The sequence below is a fragment of the Calonectris borealis genome, chromosome 33 (genome assembly GCF_964195595.1).
Source record: "Calonectris borealis chromosome 33, bCalBor7.hap1.2, whole genome shotgun sequence".
Lineage (NCBI taxonomy): Eukaryota > Metazoa > Chordata > Aves > Procellariiformes > Procellariidae > Calonectris > Calonectris borealis.
The window spans coordinates 1,060,089-1,075,104 of NC_134344.1; the positions used below are offsets into that span (position 1 = coordinate 1,060,089).

Here is a 15,016-nt window from a genome sequence, read left to right on the forward strand (position 1 = left end):
CCTTCCTGACCCCTCCCAAATCAATACCACCCCAAATCTCTCTGCCTGACCCCCCCCCAAATCAATACCCCCCCCAAACACCATCTCCTGCGCCCCCCCCAAGCCCCACATGCACCCCAGTGTTTGGGGGGGGCCGTTTTGGGGTGTCCCCCCCCCGCCCCATGGCACCTGTGGGCATTAAAGGTGGCACCGCTGCGACCGCTGCCGTGGCGTTCGTTGGGGGGGGGGGGTCGGCGTTTATTGGGGGGACGTCAGCGAGGAGGGGGGGAGGGCGACTTTGGGGGGGCTCCCCCCCCCACCCCGGGTGGTTCCTTCGGAGATGGGGGGCGCGGGGGGGCGGCGTCGGCTCGGAGCTGGGCCCCCAGGCTGTGGGGAGAAGGGGGGGGTGTCACCAAGGGGGGGGGACATACAAAAGGCACCAAATTTGGGGGGGGGGGGGGAACCCCTGGGGGTGGGAGGGGAAGCCCTTGGGGGGTGGGGGAGACCCCTGGGTCGGGGGGGGACCCCTGGGTGGGGGAGAGACTCCTTGGGGGGGAGGGGGGAGAAGCCCTTTTTAGGCGGGGGGGAGAGTGTCCCCAAGGGGGAAGATGCCACCACCAGACTGGGGTGTGTCCCCCAAGGTGCCACCAAAACAAAGTGTCACCCCCCAAAAATGTCACCCAGCCGGATCGGGCCCCGCCCTGCACGTGAGCCCGGGTCACCCGCCGTGGGGTGACACCCGTCCCTGCCCCCCCCCGGGGGGGGACTCGGGTGTCCCGGCACGTGAGGGAGCGGGCACGGGGTCATGGCCGGGTGCCTGGGTGCCTTCCCCCCCCACCCCCAGCACCCCCAAATAGCTGGGTGCCCCCCCCAGATACTTGGGTGCTCCCCAGCACCCCCAGATCGGGTCACAGACCCCCCCCAATTTATCCATCGTGCCCCCCCCCAGCACCCCAAATTCCCCCTGGATGCCTGGGTACCCCCCAGCATCCCTGGGTCATGCACCCCCCCCCGGGGTGCCTGGGACCCCCAAGTCCCCCCTGCCCCCAGCACCCCTGAGTGCCCCAGCACCCCTGGATCATGTCCCCCCCTCCAGCACCCCCAAGTCCCCCCAGTTCCCCCCCAGCCCCCCAAGTCCCCCCAGCCCCCTAAGTCCCCCTGGATGTCTGGGTCCCCCCAGCATCCCCGGACACCTGGGTCCCCCAAGTCCCCCCGGGTCCCCCAAGTCCCCCCAGCCCCCCAAGTACCCCCAGGTCCCCCAAGTCCCCCCGGACGCCTGGGTCCCCCAAGTCCCCCCGGACGCCTGGGTCCCCCAAGTGCCCCCAAGTCCCCCCGGACGCCTGGGTCCCCCAAGTGCCCCCAGCTCCCCAAGTCCCCTGGACGCCTGGGTCCCCCAAGTGCCCCCAGCCCCCCAAGTCCCCCCGGACACCTGGGTCCCCCAAGTCCCCCCAGCCCCCCAAGTCCGCCCGGACACCTGGGTCCCCCAAGTCCCCTGGATGCCTGGGTCCCCCAAGTCCCCCAGGTCCCCCAAATCCCCCTGGACACCTGGGTCCCCCAAGTCCCCCCAAGTTCCCCTGGACACCTGGGTCCCCCCAGCCCCCCAAGTCCCCCCAGCCCCCTGGATCCACACCGCCCCCCCATCTCCCTTTACCTGCAGCGCTGGGACCGGCGGGGGGGCCGGGGGTTCCCCGAACCAGCCTCTGGGCGATCCGACTTTCCACGGCCAGAGCCACGGGGGTGCGGAGCCGGGCCGGGGCGCAGGGCAGGCAGCACCGCGGGCAGGAGAAGGCAGCGGGGGGCTCCCCGGGGCGGGCAGCGGGCAGGCAGCGGCGGCAGCAGCTGTGGTTGCAGGCGAAGAGGACGGGGTCCCGCAGAGGCTGCCCGCAGGCCGGGCATGAAGTTTCCCGAGCCAAACGGGCCAGCGGGCCCCGTTCCGGTGGCCCCGAGGGGGCCATGGCGTGTGGGAGGCGTGTGGGAGGCGTGTGGCAGGCGTGTGCGAGGCGCGGAGGACGGCCCACGCGTGGGCGATGGCGGGGCGGGGATGGGGAGGGAGGGACGGGGATGTGGGGAGGGACAGGGGAATACGGGGATGGGGAGGGACGGGCGGGGATGTGGGGACACGGAGGGACGGGGGGGGACACGGAGGGATGGGGGGGGACACGGAGGGATGGGGGGGGACACGGAGGGATGGGGGGACATGGACGGACACGGAGGGACGTGGGGGGACACAGAGGGATGGGGGGACATGGACAGACATGGGAATGGGGAGGGACACGGAGGGACATGGGGGGACATGGACGGACACAGAGGGACGTGGGGGGACACAGAGGGACGGGGGGACATGGACAGACATGGGAATGGGGAGGGACATGGAGGGACATGGGGGGACACGGAGGGACACGGACGGATGTGGGGACACACGGAGGGACGGGGCGGACACAGAGGGACGTGGGGACACACGGAGGGACATGCGGACATGGACAAGGAACAGGAAGGGGCATGGAGGGACATGGGGACACACAGAGGGACATAAAGGGACATGGAGGGATGTTGGGACACTCAGAGGGACACAAGGACATGGATGGACGTGGGGACATGGAAGGACACGGATGATGTGGGGACATGGAGGGACACGGGAATGCGGAGAGACACAGAGGGACGTGGGGACACACGGACATAAAGGGACATGGATGACGTGGGGAGATGGAGGCACATGGGGGGACACAGAGGGACATGGGGACACGGGCGGACACGGATGATGTGGTGACATGGAGGGACATGGGGACAGACATAGGGAGACGCCGGGACACTGATGGACATGGAGGGACACAGGGACAGACATGGGGACATGGAGGGACACGACACGGGGACACATGGAGGGATATAGGGACATAAAGGGCCACAGGAGGACACGCAGAGGGACACGGACATGGGGACAGACAGAAGGACACAGATGGACGTGGGGACACGCAGAGGGACGTGGACTGACGTGGGGTCACATGGAGGGACAGACGTGGGGACACGTGGGGTCACACGGAGGGACATGGGGACACACGGAGGGACATGGGGACACGGACCCCAGGACGTGCACGGGGCCAGGGACAGAGGGACACAGGGACAGGGGGACACGGCCCTGCCACATGCCTGCACCCGCTGCCACGCACACGCTGCCGCAGAGCCGGATTCGGCCGGAGCGCCGGATCCCGGCAGTGCCAGACATCGGAGAGCCAAACCCTGTCTGTGCCGGAGCGCCGGATCATCGGAGCACCAAACCCCGGCAGTGCCGGCTATCGGAGAGCCAAACCCCGCCTACGCCGGAGCGCCGAATCCCGGCAGTGCCAGAGCGCCGGATCCCGGCAGCACAGAGCACCAAACCCCAGCAGTGCCGGAGCGCCGGATCCTGGCAGTGCCAGAGCGCCGGATCCCGGCAGCACAGAGCACCAAACCCCGGCAGTGCCGGAGCGCCGGATCCTGGCAGTGCCGGAGCGCCGGATCCCGGCAGCACAGAGCACCAAACCCCAGCAGTGCCGGAGCGCCGGATCCTGGCAGTGCCGGAGCGCCGGATCCCGGCAGCACAGAGCACCAAACCCCGGCAGTGCCGGAGCGCCGGATCCCGGCGCTGCCGGATATCAAACCCCACCGGCGCCGCTCTCCCCCCGGCTTCACTCCCAATCCGTAGGCGAACGGATAACGAGAGGTGCCGCGTTTTTCCTGCCGGCACGGATTCCGGGATAAAACAGCGGCCAAATCTTTTCGGTGAAGGTATCGGTGAAGGTGTAAATGTGGGAACGATCGGTGACGTTATAAAAAGCCACTTTTCCGGCTTCGTAGTCCACGAAAACACCCACCCGCTTGGGTTTCACCCGCACCGTCAGCGGGGTGAAGGGGGTGGTTGTTGCCGCGTACTTATCGCCGTTCCAAAGCCGTACCCGCCAATATCCCGTCTCCGGTAACGGCGTTAATTCCCCTTTCCGACTCACCGAATCTTTACAAACGCCGAGAGCCCAGTGGGTTTTATCACCGACTTCCACCTCCCAGTAATGACGACCGGAGGTAAAACCTTGCGCCGCCAAAACGCAGGGATAGATGGTGAAACGTCGCGGGGTATCGGGTAAATCTCGAGGTCGAACTTCCACGAAACGCACGCTTTTCCGATCTTCCGATAAAACCAGGTTGGGATGCGCCGTATCCGGATCCAACGTCACCTCGCCTGGATGGTAACGCCAAGGATTTAGGGGGTCCCGGCTGCGGGGCGATGGCCGGGGAGGGGGGGTTTTCCTCACCGATGAGGCGCCGGGTGATTTTCCGGAGGGTGAAGTATTGCCGGGGGAAACTGCCAAAATTTTTCTCCAGCTCGATGGGGACGGAAGCCGGTTCCTCCACCGGTGCCGCCGCCGCCTCGCACCTGCCGGAAACCCCGGGGGAGGTGGGGTGCGCTGGCCGACGCACCCTTAAATCCTGCTTTTCTGCCCCAAAATGGAGCCCGGAGAGCGGCTCGGATCGCCCGCGCAGTTCTTACCTGGCCAGGGTGTCCTTGATGTCCTGAAATGGGGGGGGAGCAGGGAAAAAAGGGGGGGAAGCAGGGAAAAAAGGGGGGGAAGCAGGGAAAAAAGGGGGGGAAGCAGGGAAAAAAGGGGGGGAAGCAGGGAAAAAAGGGGGGTTAGATGTGCTACATCCCCCCACAAAGTCGATCTCTGGGGCTAAATCGGTCCCAACCGCAGGGATCCCAGCCCTGATCGCTGTTGCCAGCGCCGATCCCGGCCCCCAGCAGCAATCGCAGCCCCGGGAATCCTGTCCCTGGCCATGATCCCAATCCCGACGCTGATTCCCTGTGTTCCTGTTCCCGGTGGTGATCCCATCCCCGACACTGATTCCCTCCCCAGTGATCCCATCCCCGGGGGCAATCCCGTCTATGGTGATCCCATCCCCAAAACCAATCCCGTCCCCAGGGATCCCGTCTGCAAAACCAGTCCCGTCCCCAGGGATGATCCTATCTCCAAAACTAATCCCCTTCCCACGGGCGATCCCTTCTCCAAAACCAATCCCATCCCCAGGGATCCCATCCCCAAAACCAATCCCTTCCCTGGGGTCGATCCTGTCCCCAAAACCAATCCCATCCCCAGGGATCCTGTCACCAAATCAATCCCGTCTCCAGGGACAATCCCGTCCCCAAAACCAATCCCATCCCCAGGGATCCTGTCCCCAAATCAATCCCGTCTCCGGGGACGATCCCGTCCCCAAAACCAATCCCAGCCCCAGGGATCCCATCCCCAAAACCAATCCCTTCCCCGGGGACGATCCTGTCCCCAAAACCAATCCCGTCCCCAGGGATCCCATCCCCAAAACCAGTCCTGTCCCCTGGGGCGATCCCATCTCCAAAACTGATCCCCTTCCCAGGGGCGATCCCTTCTCCAAACCCAACCCCATCCCTGAGGATCCCGTCCCCAAACCCAATCCCATCCCCAGGGATCCCATTCCCAACGACAAGCCCGTTCTGGGCCATCCCATCCCTGCGGCTGATCCCATTCCCAGCGGCGATCCACCCGATCCCGATCCCATCCCACCTTGAGCATCTCCGCGCCCGACTGCAGACATTTCTCCTCCAGCTCGGCCACGAGGGCGGCCAGGACCCGGCGCTGCTCCCCCAGCCGAGCCAGGTTGGCCTGAAGCCGCTGCAGGATCTCGCGTTCTTCCTCCTCCAGCCGCCGCAGCAGCAGCCGCTCCTCCTCCTCCAGCAGCTGGTGAAGCTCCTCGAACTCCCGAGCGATCCGTTCCCGCCGCAGAGCCACCTTCCTCTGCCGGGATAGGATGGGAAAAGGAACGGGTAAGCAACGGGAATTGCCGGGATCTCCCCGGCGTCCCCTCAGCACCATCAACCTGCCTTCAGCTCGCTGGGTTTCTTCTCCTCCCGCGCTCGGCAGCCGGCGACTGCCTCCAGCTTCCGCTCCAGCGGCTCCAGGCAGCGCTGCAGCTTCTCCTGCCGGCAGGGGAAAGAGGAGGAGGGGTGACGGGATGGGACACCCCTGCCCCAAATCCTTCCTCCGGCCCCGAATCCCTCCTCCGGCCCCGAATCCCTCCTCCGGCCCCGAATCCTTCCTCCGGCCCCGAATCCCTCCTCCGGCCCCGAATCCTTCCTCCGGCCCCGAATCCCTCCTCCGGCCCCGAATCCCTCCTCTGCTGGAGCGGAGCGGACGGTGACCACGTGGAAAGCCCCGGGAAGAGGATTTGGGGCTGAGCCCCCACCGCGAGGGGATGGAGATGGGGCTGAGCCAGGGCCCAGTTCCCTCCCTGGGTGGTCTTGGGGAAGAATTTGGGGCTGAAAATGGAGAAGGGGACGAGCTGCTGCCCAAATTCCTCCGCAAACAGCCTCAGGGAGAGGGTTTGGGGCTGAAAACGGAGACAGGGACAAGATGTTGCCCAAATCTCCTCCAGAAATGGTCTCGGGGAGAGAGTTTGGGGCTAAATCCCACCCTCAGGGGCTCTGAAACAGAGATGAGGATAAGCCAGAGATTAAATCCCTCCAAAAACAGCCTCGGCGAGAAGTATTGGGGCTGAAAATGGAGATGGGGCTGAGCCACGGACAAATTCTCTCTGCAAAGAGCCTCAGGGAGAGGTTTTGGGGCTAAATCCCACCCTCAGGGGCTGGAAACGGGGACGAGCCATGGCCAAACCCCTTCCCTGGACGGTCTCGGGGAAGAATTTGGGGCCGAAAATGGAGACGGGGACGAGCTGCTGCCCAAACCCCCTCCACAAATGGCCTCAGGGAGAGAGTTTGGGGCTAAAAATGAAGATAGGGACAAGATGTTGCCAGAAATGGTCTCGGGGAGAAAGTTTGGGGCTAAATCCCATCATCTGGGGCTGGAAACGGGGATGAGCCATGGCCAAACCCCCTCCCTGGACGGTCTCGGGGAAGAATTTGGAAGCAAAACCAGCGCTGGAAACCAATCACAACCAAAAACCCTCCGCAAAGAGCCCGCGGGGTGGAATTTGGGGGGAGGATCAAAACAAAGACTCGGGGACGCTCCCCCTTTCACCCCGCGAAGGTTTCGCGCTCTCTCTCTCTCCCCCGTCTCCCCCCCGACCTTGTACTCCAGGGCCGCGTCGTCGAGGGGGACGAGGGCGTGAGCGCGATGGGCGTGGGAGATCTCGCAGAGGAGGCAAACGGGAGCTTGATCGTCGCGACAGAATCGAGCTAAAGCTTGACCGTGAGCTTGACAACGACTTTCCCCGCCGGCTTTTCGTTTGACGCCGCGAAGTTGCCGAGCGGCTTCTACCATATTCCCCAGTTGACGGTTGGGTCGAAGAGCGCGATGGCGGGAGGTTTTACGGCAAACGGGGCAGGGGAAATCGCGCGCCAGCTCGGCCCACCACCGGGTGATGCAACGGCGACAAAAATTGTGACCGCATTCGATGATGACGGGATCTTGTAGATATTCCAGGCAAACCGAACAACTCGCTTCCACCTGCAGCGTTTCCAGGGGGTCGCAACCCGACATGGCGCCCCAAAAAATATGGGGGGGGGGGGGAAGAGGACGGCTGGGGTGGGGAAGGGTTTGAAGAGGTTTTTTGGGGGGGAAAAAGCTGAAATCCGTTAAGGTGGTGAGGTGGTTTTGTTGAGAACGCGAGGCTGAGGCGGGGCGCTGGGGGTTCAAAGAGGGTTTTGGGGTGAAAACAGCTCGGTTCTGTCAAGGTGATGATGTCATTTCGGTGGGAAGCGATGCTGAGGTGACGGCGCAGGTTTGAAGCGGTTTTGGGGTGAAAACAGCTCAATTCCGTCAAGGCGATAACATGGTTTCGGTGCGAAATGATCCTGAGGGGATGGCGCGGGTTTGAAGAGGTTTTGGGGTGAAAACAGCTCAATTCCGTCAAGGTGATGATGTCATGTCGGCGCAAAGCGACGCTGAGGCGAGGGCGTGGAGTCCAAGCGATTTTGGGGAGAAAACAGCTCACTTTCGGCAAGGTGATGATGCCATTTTGGCGGGAAGTGATGCTGGCGCCGTTCCCGAGTGCTTTTTGGGGGGAAAAACAGCTGAATTCAGTTAAAAACGCCACCACGCTGCTGAGGGCGGGAGGCATCGCCATGGCAACGGGGCCATTTTGGGGCCGCAGCGGGAGACCCTATAGGGTCCCTGTCCTCAGCGGGGGCACCTATAGCACAGGCTCCCCACAGAGAAGACTCCATAGGGTGGTCCCTGTATAGGGGTCCCTATAGCAGAAGCTCTGGGGGAGCCCTATAGAGCAGTCACTATAGGATGAGCCCCTATAGGGGAATCCCCATCCCGAAGGGGGGCTCCTTACTGGGGCCCCCTTAGAAAAATCATCATAAGAAGAGGCTCTATAAGAAATTCCCCATAGGGATGGGGTCCCTATAGGGGCGCCCCTATAGAAAAGGAGCCCTAAAGTGGATGCCCTTTAGGGAGGAGCTGTACCAGGCTCCCTATAGGAGTCCCTATAGAAAAGGGAACGCATACAGGACACCCTGTAGGGAGGGGCCTGTTGCAGGGTCCCTATAGGGTGGGTCCCTATAGGAACGGGCTCTATAGGGGAGGCCCTGTCGCGGGGAAGCTGTTCCGGGTCGCTATAGGGGTCGCTATAGGGGACATGCCTCAGGGAGGGGCCGTGCCGGGGTCCCTATAGCGGGGTCCCTATAGGAAGGGCTCTATAGAGGTCACCGTATAGGGAGGGGCCGTTTCGGGGTCCCTATAGGGAGGGTCCCGGCGACCCCCGCCACTACTCACCGCCGCTCGCCGCCGCGCCGGAAGTGACGGCTTCTCCCAGCGCCGGAAATGACGACACGAAGCCGCGCGCTGTCCGGTGCTAGCTACGGCCTCCCCTATTTACCAGAGGGGAGGGGCGGGGCGGCCCCGCCCTCCCCGGGGCGGGCACAGCCAATGGGAAACATCGGCCCCGCCCACTCCGCGGGGGCGCGGCCAATCGGGGGCGCGATGGCGGCGCCGGTGCGGGACCGCGAGGCGCTGCAGCGGCTCAGCTTCCTCTTCCAGGTGGGGCGGGGGGGCCCGGGGGGGTGTATGGGGGGGCTATAGGGGTCCGGGGGGGGGGGGGGAGATATGGGGAGGGGGCTATGGGGGAATATAAGGGTCCGGGGGGGAGAATGGGGGGCTATAGGGGTCCGGGGTGCAGAATGGGGGGCTATAGGGGTCCCGGGGGATGATATAAGTTTCTGGAGGGGAGGTATGGGGGGCTATAGGGGTCCGGGGGGGGGATAAGGGAGGCTATAGGGGGTCCGGGGGGGATATAGGAGGGATAAAGGGTTCAGGGAGGGCTGTGGGGGGGATATAGGGATCCGGGGGGGCTACAGAGTGGTAGGGTGGGGGATATAAGGGTCTGGTGGGGGCTATGAGGAGGACATAGGGGCCCGGGGGGGGCCATGGGCAGGGATATAGGGGTCGGGGGGGGGGGCCATGGGGGGTATATGGGGGTCCGGGGGGGGATACAGGGGTTCAGGGAGGCCTATGGGGGTATATAGGGCGCGGGGGAGTATGGGGGGGGCTATACGGGAGTCAAGGGGGCTGAGGCAGGGCACAGGGAGGCCATGGGGGGGCTACAGGGTTTAGAGGAGTTATTGTGTGGGGCTGGGAGGGGTTATGGGGGGGCTGTAGGGGCAGCGGGGGGGGGGTCTGCAGCTGTGCTCCTCCTCTCCCACCCCCAGGCCGCACACTGGGTGCTCCCCCACAGCCCTGCCCTCGCCCGCTTCTACTGCAGCACCCAGCGAGGGGCCGCCCGCCGCCTGGTCCTGCGCATGTGAGCTATGGGGTGGGGGGGTCACCCCACGGCGTGGGGGGGGGTCAGGGCCACCCCACGGGGTGTGACCCCCCCTGCCCCGTGTGTTTCCCCCCCTCCAGGGCCCCCTCGGTGAAGCGCACCGTGTGCCGCCGCTGCTGCTCCCTGCTGCTGCCCGGGGCCGGGGGCTGCCTGCGCCTGCGGGGTGGGTGTGGGTCCCCCCCCGGGGGGGTTTGGGGACACCCAGGGGGGACAGGGACACGCCTGGGTCCCCCCTGGGGGGGTGCGGATGGGAAAGGGGGCTGAGCCGGGGTCCCTCCTGCAGGGGGGGGGCAGCCCCGCCTCGTCCTGCGCTGCCGGAGCTGCGGCCGCCACCGCCGCTACCTCTGCCAACAGGAGCTCCGCCCCCGCGGCCAGGCCCCGCCCACCGGTCAGTGAAGGGGTGGGGCCAGGAGGGAGTGGGGCGGGGCCAGGAGGGAGTGGGGCGGGGCCAGGAGGGAGTGGGGCGGGGCCAGGAGGGAGTGGGGCGGGGCCAGGAGGGAGTGGGGCGGGGCCAGGAGGGAGTGGGGCGGGGCCAGGAGGGAGTGGGGCGGGGCCAGGAGGGAGTGGGGCGGGGCCAGGAGGGAGTGGGGCGGGGCCAGGAGGGAGTGGGGCGGGGCCAGGAGGGAGTGGGGCGGGGCCAGGAGGGAGTGGGGCGGGGCCAGGAGGGAGTGGGGCGGGGCCAGGAGGGAGTGGGGCGGGGCCAACCCTGTTGGGGCCAATTCAGGGGGTGGGGCTAAGGGCTGTGGGTGGGGCTAATCATGGTAGGAGTAACTTAACCCCATCCAGCTAATTAGAAGGTGAAGCTAGTTGGGTGGGGCTACTACTGGCGTCAGGCTAAATTCAAATAAAGTGGGTGGGGTTAGGGAAGGGGTGGAGCTATCAGGGCAGCGCAGTGACATCACTCCCCCAGGCCCCGCCCTAGAGGACAGCCCAGCATAATCCCTACCCAGCAACAAAGTGGTGACATGACCTCCGATTGGTCCCTGCGGAAGCTGCCTCCAACCAATCAGAAAGCACCGGCTGCAGAAATAAACCTCCCTTTATTCCATATATGGTATTAGCATAGTGGTATGGGGCTGCTCTCTGATTGGGCCACCTGTCCAAGGGGCGGGGCTAACACTCATCCTCTCCCAGCAGAGCAAAGGGGTTGGGGGCAGTTCTGGCAGTGGGCGTGGCCTCCTCAGGCTCCACCTCCTCAGCACTATCACCCTCCTCCTCTGAGGTCGACCCTTCCCCGGGGGGGGTGGAGCCCCGGACACCCGGCTCCCCCCATTCCTGCAGCGCCGCCAGCGCCGCCGTCTCGGGGTGCTGCTCCCACAAATCTGGGGGGGAGGGGGGACACACAATGAGGGGACCCCAAGCCCAGGCCCCAGGAAGGGCCCAGCCCCCCCGAGGGTCAGGGGGGTGGTTTGGGGGGGGGGGGGTGGGGAAGGGGGGGGCTCACCCTTCTGGGCAGCATAGCCAGGGGGGCGCAGGCAGAGGCGGAGTCGACCCTCGGCTGCCAGCCGCAGGATGCTGTTGGCTGCCCGGTAGACGTCGTTGCGAGCCGCCTTCGCCGTCTTGTATCCTCGTTTCTCTGCCCAGGCTAAGGAAAAACCAGCAAAATAATCATTAATAATAAAACGTAAACCCGATTTTGAATGAATTTGCCCCAAAAGCGGTGTACCTTCACAGATATCCCAAGCGGTCCAGCCGGCAGCGGCGCTGGGGGGCCGCAGCTGGAGGAGAGGCGGCAGCGGGAGGCGGGAGGCCAGGTACCCCACAGCCGAGTAGGGCTCCTGCAGCTGGGAGATGGGGTAGACGCCCGCCAGTACCTTGGGGGGGACACGGGAGGGGCTCAGCAGGGGCAGGAGGGGCTCTGTGGGGGGTAGGGGTGGGGCTGGGACCCACCTGCAGGGCTGGGGGGGCATGGGAGGGGAAGACGAGGCCAGGGCAGTCGCAAAGGCGGACACGGGGGGTGAGGAAATGGGTCTGGAAGTAGCGGGTGCGGCCGGGGGCGCGGGAGACGCTGACGGCACCGCGGCCCACCAGCGCGTTCAGCACCGACGACTTGCCAGCATTCGGCAGGCCTGCGGGGAGGGGGGAGGCTGGAAATACGCCCCCTGCCAGGAGCCACGCCCCTAGACCACACCTCCACAGCAAGACACACCCCCAGCCTAACACCCCCACCAGTGCATTGACCCCCATTTCCCTCCACTTAACAACCTGGTGGGTGGGGACACCCCATAAGCCACGCCCCCCGTGACAGGCTCCACCCCTACCCTCTAGCTCCTCCCATAAGCCCCACTTCCTTTCAGCCAACCCCCTCAGCACTGTGGCCACACCCCTTTAACAACCCCACCCCCTGCATGAAGCCCCACCCCCCTTAAATCCTCCCTATTAAGACCCACACCACCCCAGTTAAATCCTCCCCATTAGGCCCCACCCCCATTAAGCCCCACCCCCCAGTTGACTCCACCCCAGGTTGACTCCACCCCCCCTTTTGCTGGCCCCACCCCCTCAGAGGTTCATCCACTGTAATATCCATAGGCCAGGCCCCGCCCCCCAGAGAAGCCCCGCCCCCCAGAGAAGCCCCGCCCCTCACCGACACAGCCCAGGGTGAGGACGCCATGGCGGTAGCGCTCCCACTGCCGGGGGGCCACCCCGGGGCCCTCGCCATCCTCGTCACCATCGTCGTCCCCCGCCTCCCCGCCGTCCCCCACCTCCTCCTGCTGCTCTTCCTCCTCCTCTTCCTCCTCTTCACCCCGCGCCGCCGCCTCCTCCGCCCGGTCCAGCCGCGCTCGCCAGCTGCTCAGGTCCACTGCAACCCCACGGTGGGTGACGAGGGGCACCCAGCGGACACAGGGACCCCCCCCCAGCACCCAGGGACCGCCACAGCATCCAGGGGACACAGGGACAACCCTCCCCAGCACCCAGGGGACTCCCAGCACCCAGGGGATGTAGCAACACCCCACCCAGCACCCAAGGGACACCCCCTCCAGCACCCAGGTGACCCCCAGCACCCAATGGATGCAGGGACTGCCCCCCAGCACCCAGGAGACACCCCCTCCCAGCACCTACGGGACACAGTGAACCCCTCTAACACCCAAAAGACCCCCCCAGCACCCAAGGGATGCAGGGATCACCCCCCAGGGGATGCAGGGGACACCCCCTCCCAGCACCCAGGGGACACAGGGAACACCCCTAACACCCAGGGGACCCCCCAGCACCCAGGGGATGCAGGAACCACCCCCCCAGCACCCACGGGACACCCCCTCCAGCACCCAGGGGGGTCCCCTCAGCCCTTGCCATCCCCCCGTAGGGCACCCACCTCACCATGAAGCTAAGCAGGGTCTGCCCTGCACAGGGAGTGGATGGGAGACCTCACCCCATACGAGCTGCCCCCCACAGCACCCATGGGTGCCCCCCTCCCCGCTCACCTTCACTCCCCACGATGCTCTCGCAGGCCTCCAGCAGCTGCCGGGGTCCCACAGCTCGGCTCCAGCCGCCCCCCCGCCTCTGCCGCCGCTGCAGCCCTGGGGGAGAAAGAAAGCACGGGAGGGTGTCAGGGTCCCTGGGTGCCCCCCACCCTGTGCCACCCCCACTTGGATCCCTACCAGGTGTGGGCGCCCATCGGGGGGCGGAGGTGAAGGGGACGACGCGGACGGTGGGGAAACGACGGCGCAGGAGGTGGCTCCAGGCGGTGGCCACGGCGGGGGAGGTCAGGTCCACTTTGTTAAGGATGAGGATCAAGCCCTTCCCCAGCTCCCGCGTCACGTGGGCGGCCAGCGCCGGTGGCACGTTCAGCGCCTGGAAGTGGGGGACACGGGGGGTCAGCTGCACCCCAGACACCTGGGTGCCCCCCCACCCTGAATGCCTGGGTCCCCCCGGTACTCACTGGGTGCCGGGCATCGGTGATGAGGAGGATGATGTCGGACATCTCCAGCACCCGCCAGAGCTGCCGCCATGTCTGGGGAGGGAAGGGGGGGGACACGGTGACCCCCATGTCCTTTAACCCCCCCCCCACGTCCCCTCCCATCTCCCCTCTCACCTCCAGGTTGTGCTCGAAGGGAGCCACGTCCCCTCCGTCATCGTCACCGTCGGTGCCCCCCTCCCCAGGGCGCTGGCCTTCCCGCAGGGCTCGGAGGAAGGCGCCGAAAGCCGCCTCCTCCCGCGCCCGCAGCTCCTCCCGGCTCATGGCGAAGCTCCAGGGTGGTCGACGAGGGAAATCCAGCCCTGGCACCCGCCAGCATGGATCCTACCGGCCCTGGGACCCCTCGGAAGGGGGTATTTCCCGCCCCCCAGGGCCCACTTCACCCCCCCCAGGGGTCTTATTGCTCCCTCTGGGCCCACCCTCAACCATTACCAGCCTCCCTCTTCAAGCCAATTAACTCCTAGATGATTAATTACACTCTCCCCTGGGGCAATTCCCCAACCCAGCACTTAACTGCCCCCTCCCAGTGCCTCATTGCCCCCCCCCCCCCCCAGCGCCTCATTGCCCCCCCCCCCCAGCGCCTACCCCCCTTTCTCTGCTTATTTGCACCCCCCCCCCGCCCCGGCGCGTTTTCCCCCCCTTCCCCGGGGTATCTGCCCCTCACCGGGCCCGTAAATAACGTCAGGGTCCAGCTCCAGGGCGGTCTCGGGCAGCAGCTCCAGCAGTTCCTCCTGAGCCCGCCGCCGGCGTCGCGCCAAGGCCTCGGCCCGCGGCCCCCCCAGCTGCAGCCGGAACCTGCCGGATACCCGGGGCCTCACGTAGACGCCCAGTTCCCCCCCTCACCCCACTCGGGTTCCCTGAACCCGCACCGAGCCCACATGGCCCCCTCCCGGCTACCTGCTGGGGTCGTGGCGGCGGGGAGGGGGAGGCGGGTCTCCCGTTTCGGCGGGGAGCGCATCGCTGTCGCGCTCCCGGCTCCCGCTGCGGCTGCCCGGGCCCGAGTCCGGCCCTGCCGGGGCATCTACGGGCAGAGGAAGGGACGGGAGGGGGGTCAGGGCCCAGCCGGCCGAGGCTCCGGGGGGCCCGGCCCGGTCCCCGCTCACCGCCCCGCTTCCGTTCGCGCCGGTCGCGGAGCTGCTGCTTCTTCCGCTTCGCGCTGAACGGCCGCTTGCGGGGCATGACGGGAGGTCACGTGGTGGGGCGGGGCCTGGAGCGGCCAATAGGAGAGGCGGAAGGCGGGGAGAGGGAATATTATCTCAGGACGGGGGCGGGACGAATGGGGGAGAGAGCCAATGGCAGGAAACCTCACCCGGCGGGGAAGGACGAACCAGGGGGAGCCAA

At 66.2% G+C, this 15,016-nt stretch overlaps 3 protein-coding genes across 8 annotated transcripts; 1 reads left to right on the forward strand and 2 right to left on the reverse strand.

Moving 5' to 3' along the window:
- Positions 1 to 212: 212 nt before the first annotated feature.
- Positions 213 to 8,807, reverse strand: TRIM39 (tripartite motif containing 39). 2 transcript variants are annotated; one of them, XM_075134660.1, is made up of 9 exons: positions 8,718 to 8,807; positions 7,062 to 7,988; positions 5,861 to 5,956; positions 5,544 to 5,774; positions 4,499 to 4,521; positions 4,263 to 4,384; positions 3,960 to 4,189; positions 1,631 to 1,818; positions 213 to 366 (listed from the first exon to the last, which is right to left on the reverse strand). In XM_075134660.1, exons 2-9 carry the CDS (start codon positions 7,473 to 7,475, stop codon positions 252 to 254), a joined length of 1,419 nt encoding a protein of 472 aa, XP_074990761.1. In that variant the 5' UTR covers positions 7,476 to 7,988; positions 8,718 to 8,807; the 3' UTR covers positions 213 to 251. The 2 variants fall into 2 exon arrangements, with proteins under 2 accessions (XP_074990761.1, XP_074990760.1); XM_075134659.1 differs by lacking the exons at positions 213 to 366; positions 1,631 to 1,818 and having other exon boundaries at positions 2,169 to 4,189.
- On the forward strand, positions 8,765 to 10,823 carry RPP21 (ribonuclease P subunit p21). Of its 4 annotated transcripts, none has more exons than XM_075134725.1 (5): positions 8,871 to 8,981; positions 9,650 to 9,741; positions 9,843 to 9,925; positions 10,046 to 10,150; positions 10,673 to 10,810. In XM_075134725.1, exons 1-5 carry the CDS (start codon positions 8,871 to 8,873, stop codon positions 10,699 to 10,701), a joined length of 420 nt encoding a protein of 139 aa, XP_074990826.1. In that variant the 3' UTR covers positions 10,702 to 10,810. The 4 variants fall into 4 exon arrangements, with proteins under 4 accessions (XP_074990827.1, XP_074990826.1, XP_074990828.1 ...); XM_075134727.1 differs by having other exon boundaries at positions 9,676 to 9,741; positions 9,843 to 9,935; positions 10,057 to 10,150; XM_075134726.1 differs by lacking the exon at positions 10,046 to 10,150 and having other exon boundaries at positions 8,765 to 8,981; positions 9,676 to 9,741; positions 10,673 to 10,823.
- Positions 10,784 to 14,914, reverse strand: GNL1 (G protein nucleolar 1 (putative)). Of its 2 annotated transcripts, XM_075134641.1 has the most exons (12): positions 14,779 to 14,914; positions 14,573 to 14,696; positions 14,340 to 14,470; positions 13,793 to 13,977; positions 13,640 to 13,711; positions 13,359 to 13,551; positions 13,182 to 13,277; positions 12,347 to 12,562; positions 11,653 to 11,831; positions 11,429 to 11,576; positions 11,207 to 11,347; positions 10,784 to 11,084 (listed from the first exon to the last, which is right to left on the reverse strand). In XM_075134641.1, exons 1-12 carry the CDS (start codon positions 14,852 to 14,854, stop codon positions 10,876 to 10,878), a joined length of 1,770 nt encoding a protein of 589 aa, XP_074990742.1. In that variant the 5' UTR covers positions 14,855 to 14,914; the 3' UTR covers positions 10,784 to 10,875. The 2 variants fall into 2 exon arrangements, with proteins under 2 accessions (XP_074990742.1, XP_074990741.1); XM_075134640.1 differs by having other exon boundaries at positions 13,182 to 13,551.
- Positions 14,915 to 15,016: the final 102 nt, after the last annotated feature.

What these genes read in the sequence shown, in the direction of transcription:
- TRIM39 (XM_075134659.1), bottom strand. Translation starts at nt 7,475, where the DNA reads ATGTCGGGTTGCGACCCCCTGGAAACGCTGCAGGTGGAAGCGAGTTGT. An exon ending in ACGCGGCCCTGGAGTACAAG is followed by an intron (nt 5,957 to 7,061) that starts GTCGGGGGGGAG and finishes CCCTGCCGGCAG; the next exon opens with GAGAAGCTGCAGCGCTGCCT. An exon ending in CGGGCGCGGAGATGCTCAAG is followed by an intron (nt 4,522 to 5,543) that starts GTGGGATGGGAT and finishes CCCCCATTTCAG; the next exon opens with GACATCAAGGACACCCTGGC.
- RPP21 (XM_075134726.1), top strand. Translation starts at nt 8,766, where the DNA reads ATGACGACACGAAGCCGCGCGCTGTCCGGTGCTAGCTACGGCCTCCCC. An exon ending in GGCTCAGCTTCCTCTTCCAG is followed by an intron (nt 8,982 to 9,675) that starts GTGGGGCGGGGG and finishes GCTCCCCCACAG; the next exon opens with CCCTGCCCTCGCCCGCTTCT. An exon ending in GGGCTGCCTGCGCCTGCGGG is followed by an intron (nt 9,926 to 10,672) that starts GTGGGTGTGGGT and finishes TCACTCCCCCAG; the next exon opens with GCCCCGCCCTAGAGGACAGC.
- GNL1 (XM_075134640.1), bottom strand. Translation starts at nt 14,854, where the DNA reads ATGCCCCGCAAGCGGCCGTTCAGCGCGAAGCGGAAGAAGCAGCAGCTC. An exon ending in CCTCACCCTGGGCTGTGTCG is followed by an intron (nt 11,832 to 12,346) that starts GTGAGGGGCGGG and finishes CCCTCCCCGCAG; the next exon opens with GCCTGCCGAATGCTGGCAAG. An exon ending in ATGCCCCCCCAGCCCTGCAG is followed by an intron (nt 11,577 to 11,652) that starts GTGGGTCCCAGC and finishes GTCCCCCCCAAG; the next exon opens with GTACTGGCGGGCGTCTACCC.